General features: G+C 41.1%; 1 protein-coding gene across 1 annotated transcript; it reads left to right on the plus strand.

Moving 5' to 3' along the window:
• Nucleotides 1-2,455: 2,455 nt before the first annotated feature.
• Nucleotides 2,456-5,758, plus strand: sox7 (SRY-box transcription factor 7). The gene is made up of 2 exons (XM_035678648.1): nucleotides 2,456-2,925; nucleotides 4,014-5,758. Exons 1-2 carry the CDS (start codon nucleotides 2,694-2,696, stop codon nucleotides 4,988-4,990), a joined length of 1,209 nt encoding a protein of 402 aa, XP_035534541.1. The 5' UTR covers nucleotides 2,456-2,693; the 3' UTR covers nucleotides 4,991-5,758.
• The last annotated feature ends 288 nt before the right edge of the window (nucleotides 5,759-6,046 follow it).

Here is a 6,046-nt window from a genome sequence, read left to right on the forward strand (position 1 = left end):
TTTTTTTTAAATGAATGTGAATTTATCTAAAGAACATATAGGAGTGGTGAGGAGAGGTTTACATCATTCGAGCACTGAGTACCGCGTATCACCTGATCAGCTGTAAAGGTAATCTGAACATCTTTCCACAGTCACCCTTTCCACTTCCAAATGTGATGTACAAAGTTACAACATCTTTTCTTTGACTTGACAGACGAGCTCTTAACAAGCCAGTGTTGTTCAGCAATGGGAGTGGGTGTTGTGAGTCAAAGGAGGAAAAAGGAAGCTACAGATGTCCAGTCTTACACGTAAAAACAACACCCCATTGCTCGTCAGTATTTTAGATTCGTAAGAAAGGGAAATCTCTAAAACTGGATTGGTCAATTTGTCCTATTCATTCTGACTATTCCTTTTAGCATCTCAGGTATGGGAGTTATTAGGTTTACACACCCATATGTCCTGATAAAAGATAGATTAAATATATGTGCAGGTTATAAGTACAAAATAGATGAGTAAATGCTTTAGAAATTGAACCTTTATACATACAAGATTGAGGGGAAACTAATTTTATCAATTTAGAAAAAGTTCCTTAAAGATACCTTAAAATAAAACATTTGCTCTCAACTGATGTTGCTGTTTTATGATCGAATAAAATTATTTTTTCTTTCTGTCACACTTAATATAATGCATAATTATTGTTCAACAACCAGTTTACTGACATATTTGCACATAATGATGCTGCTTACTTTTATTTTGAAATTTGCATTAAACTTTTAATTTATAAAAGCAGGTTATGGAAATAATAGGGGGAAAAAGTGATAAATGTTTAGTTTTAGCCTAATAAACCTTAACACTGCATTGATTTTGCGTTCATTCGTTTTAGATGTGCGCTTAAAAAAAGCTCATGTTACTATGTTGAAACCTCCCTTCATACAGCACATAGATAGAAACAAGCCCCCTCCTCAAGTCTCCAGTTGCCACATGCCTCTTACAGTGAAAGGGTGAATAACAGCAGGCTGATAGAGCTCTCACCCACACATTGGTTAACACATAGAGCTATTAGTCATCTCAGAAACCCCCCAACTCAGATCTTTCATACGCTTAACTTCAAATTGCACATATGATGTGAAACCTTTGCCCCACACGTTGCTGTAATGTATATGCACGTCGGCTCACGCTCGTTCTGTTGTGCTGACTTCACATCAAAGTCAGAGCAGCAAGAGTGAGTGCGGCCCTATATATCACTGATGTGCCTCCTCTGCGCACAATCTGTGGCTTCAGGTGCCGTATCCTGTTCCTGTGTGTGTGTGTGTCTGTGTGTGTGTGTGGGGGGGTACGTTTCACACAAAGTTAGAGCTGACACTTCAGTTTGATTGGTGAGAAGGCACTGATTAAGATCCAATGTTGCCTGTTGATTAACTCTGGAGAAAGAAAGGTGGAAAGTCTTTAATTTCAGGAGTTAAAAAACAAAACCACTATCTGCATTAAGTTCACTCCCTCCTCTATAAATATTACAAACCAAAATACTATCTGACCTGTGATCAGTAGCTGTATTAGAGCTGTGTGTGTGTGTGTGTGTGTGTCTGGCCTTGTGTGTGAGAGTGTGAGCTACTCCATGGCTGCAGCCCAAGAGTATCCTGTCAACAGGAACTCCTGGATTTGATATGCAGTCGTCTGTGGCCACAGAAGGAAACTGATTTGTTTGTAGTGTGTGCTCACTGGTTTTTATCTCTCCTCTCACCCACAGATGTGATCAGAGGTTCCAAAAATTGATGTTCACCCAAACAGTAAAAGGGAGTGTCATTTTGATATAGGCTTTTTGCATTTAGATTGTTGAACAGGAATTATGTGAAAAATATATATTTATCAAGCTTGGGTTGCTGTAAAATGCATCTCTTTATTAAAAAAAGAAGGAAGAAAAGGCTTTTCTAAAAATAGCCTGGTGTAGTTGAGTTCAGTGGAAATCGGAAAACACCGTTCAACCAGTGCAGTTACCTGTGTAATGTCGTCGGTTAAACTGCAGAACAGGTTAGAGAAGTTTTCTAAGTGAGGTTCTGCTGCCTGACGAGTAAAAAAAAACAACAGAAGTTGCCAAATCTGTCTTACTCATCACAGCAGCAATGACGCAGCAGGTTAAATTAGAGATGGTGTTACTTTAATAATTGCGAATTATTCCTGGGGATTTTTTTTTTTATACAACTTAACTAACTTTGGTCTTATGTGCATGTATAGAAATAATAGAATAGTCAAATGCTGACTTATTCTAACCACCATGGCTTTGGTTGAGCAGAAATGTCTTTATCGGTCAGTGGAAAGTGTTTTGTTGTGAGGCCAGTTTAAGTAGTTAGTAGTGTTGAAATGCTCTCTTTCTCTCTCTCTCTCTCTTCCTTTTCACGGGGCTCAACTTGCAATCAAGGAGGAGCCGAGCGTCCTCCGGGGCTTCTCCTGGAACCTGCTCCTCAAATATAAAGCGCTCCCCCCATCCACCAGGAAAGACTGAATCATAACTCACAAGGAGGAGCCGCTGCTGAGCACATCTGTGGTTTCCCTTCAAACCTGTTCTGACAACTAGTCTAGTTGTAGCTGTAGTAGTGTGTGAAACTCCTTTTTTTTTTTTTTTAAAGAAAAGCAGTTTCTGTAGTTGTTGTTTTTTTTAAAGTGAACCCAACTGCTTAAAGACAGAGCGAGAAGTTTGGAGAGTTTGGAGCGCACAGATGGCAGCCCTCATCAGCGCGTACTCGTCGTGGCCGGAGTCCTTCGAGTGTCCTCCAGGAGACGGGGACGTGCCCGATGGACATGGCCCGCACAGGACCCCAGTGGACAAGGCACCGGAGCCGCGGATCAGACGGCCCATGAACGCGTTCATGGTGTGGGCCAAAGATGAGCGCAAACGGCTGGCGGTTCAAAACCCAGACCTGCACAATGCCGAGCTCAGCAAAATGTTGGGTGAGATGAGTTATTTAAAGTTTTAACTTTTTTATTTACTAATTATTATTATTATTTTTATTATTATTATTATCGTTATTATTATTATTATTATTACTGCTGCTTTTTATTCGTGAACACACTTGTAATTCCCTTCAGGCCTCGGTTGTTTTACAAAAGTTTCTAAGTTGTTTCCAACGCCAGAAGGATACGTGAATTAAAATCTAATAAAACGTTTACAATATGTTAAAGTCAATATAACCAAGACAACGTTTTTAATTGCAGTTCTTTAGACCAAATCAATTAATTAGACAGCATAACTTTACATCCATTATAGTGTGAAGCGCGTCGACAGAAGCCCCTCAATTTAAAAGTCGCCTAACCGTAAAATTGGTTCAGACTGTGGTCACAGAAAAAGGCAGAAATGTTTTATTTTGCGTTGGATTTTGGCTGCTTGTATCACTGCTTAATGTTAAGTTCAAAATCTGGCACTCATGCAAATCTGAAATCACCTTAAAGCCAATTCTAAAACAGCAATACATGTAAATATGCTCTTATAAATAAAGGTGAAATTGGCGCGTATTGGTCATAAAACAGGACATTCATTACTTGAGGTTAAGTCCCTTAAATACAGTTACGAGCCAAAGAGGACGCTGAATATTGAGTTTGGGTTAAAGTTTTATTCTAAATGTTTTTCTTTCACTCTTCTTTCATTATTTTTAAAACAAATTGTCAGGCACCTGAGAAGTCAACTACAATTATGAGCTTTTTTTTTAGAAAGTAAAGGAAGATGTTATTATTTTTAATGTTATCTCTGTTTTATAGTGCTATTTAACTTTTGTTTAATCTTTTGGAAACATGTTAAACATTAACCATTATTCCTATGAATTTAAGGAGTATAAACCTACAGCTTTAAACATGATCAAGAACACATTTATGGATATTTTTACAAATTGTAGAAATTGTTAGAGAGTGAGTAAAATGTGTTCAGTCGTTTTAATATTTTGGAGTTAGGACAGAGGTTAAACATTAAATAAAAAAAAAAAAAGCAAATTGCAGATTAATCTGTTATTTTTTTGTTAAAACTAAAATCTTCTGTCTGTTTGCAGGCAAGTCCTGGAAGGCCCTGACTCCCCCCCAGAAGAGGCCCTACGTGGAGGAAGCAGAGAGGCTTCGGGTGCAGCACATGCAGGACTACCCCAACTATAAGTATCGGCCTCGCCGGAAGAAGCAGCTGAAACGCATCTGCAAGCGAGTGGACCCCGGCTTCCTCCTGAGTGGCCTGGCCCCTGATCAGAACGCCCTGCCCGACCAGCGAGCCCTCTGTCACCCCCTCGACAAAGACGAGGGCAGCCCTAATGGCGGCAGGTTTTCCAGCCCCAGCCCTGCTCTGCCCAGCGTCAGAAGCTTCAGAGACCCGGCTGGTTCCAACAGCAGCTTTGACACCTACCCCTATGGCCTGCCCACCCCTCCTGAGATGTCCCCCTTAGATGCCATGGACCACGAGCACGTACCCCCCTCATATTATTCAACGTCTGGTAGCTCCTCCGTCTCCTCCTCAGCCTCCTGTCCAGATGAGCACCACCAGAATCAGACTCACATGGGCAGCCCGCCCCCTTACCACACTGACTACGCTCAGACCCAAATCCACTGTGGAGGAACACACATAGGTCACATCCCTCACATGTCCCAAACTGGTGGCGGTGGACTGATCCCCGGCCCTCCGCTGTCTTACTACAGTACCTCATCTTTCCCCCAGATTCACCACGGGCTCCACCAGGGACACCTGGGTCAGCTGTCCCCGCCTCCTGAAACACAGGGTCACCTGGAGACTCTAGACCAGCTGAGCCAGGCTGAGCTTCTGGGTGAGGTGGACCGCAATGAGTTTGACCAGTACCTGAACTCCACTGGGACCGGGTACCATCCTGAGCAGGGCAGCAGCATGACTCTTACAGGACACATCCAGGTGGCTTCTGCTGCCACTGCTTCTGCCACTGCGTGTCCCAGTAGCACCACAGAAACCAGCCTCATTTCCGTGCTCGCGGACGCAACAGCGGCCTACTACAACAACTATGGCATCTCGTAAGCTGGGTCACGGCGCCCGTTATACATGTCTGTCATGACTGATCAGAGACACTACAGGGTTTGAAATGGGTGAAGGAAAAGTCGGGACGATGTTGCACGTGGGTGCTAATGGGGGAAGAATTTCTGTTCTCTCGTCTGTAATTTCAAATCTCGTATTAGCATCTATTAGCAACTTCCTCCCGCCATAATTAAAACCTTACTGAGCAATATGATTGTCTGGAGCCGAAGAAAGAACAAAGAGCAATTTGGAGGACTATGAAGAAAGGGGAGATGGACAACTCAGGGATGCAGACACAAAATACTATAGTATGCCACCTCCAGTTGTCATGAAGTTTCTAAACCAGAAGAACAATCGTAAAAAGACTTGTTGTCCACTTGTAAATGTCACCAGTTACTGTTGCCACTGCGGCATGTACAGATGCTCTTTAGAAGCTAATTTAAGTCCTTTGATGTTTCGCATAAATGCTAACTGTAATGCTATTATCGACGCTTTCCATTCGAATGTTTGTATTATATGTTCTCGCTCTCATTAGTTTGGGAGTCTTACCTCAGTAGTTGTAATTGAATGAGGTTTTAGTTGGACATTTCTTATGCAATTTAACAAAACGGTGTATAATGAAGAAAAAAGGCGTTTATACTTCCTCTCAAGTACTTAATAATATATAATCATAACCTCTACGATGAAAAATAATAATGGTAACTATAACTGTATGCTGATTTAGGTTTGTGAAAGACAATAATTTAAAATAAAGTTCAATTTTTCTATAAATGCAGTTGCTATTTGGAGAATGTGCCCACAGACAACATACCACAGCAAAACAATAGCTTTTTTATTTTTTCATTATTAAACCTAAACAGGAGATATTAGTAATAACTGATACATTTAAAAGGCATTGTGTGGCAGCAAACAAATTTCTCACACATATATATAGATACATATAAGTAGCACCTAATGAACACGATCGGATTCCTGAATAAAAACCATAAAAGAAAGTAGAACTCCTGCTTAGTAGTTTTTTCACACTACAAGTTTTCATACACAAAATGGGGAAAGCAA

The sequence above is a fragment of the Morone saxatilis genome, unplaced genomic scaffold (genome assembly GCF_004916995.1).
Source record: "Morone saxatilis isolate NCDOM2014 unplaced genomic scaffold, NCSU_SB_2.0 Contig7, whole genome shotgun sequence".
Lineage (NCBI taxonomy): Eukaryota > Metazoa > Chordata > Actinopteri > Moronidae > Morone > Morone saxatilis.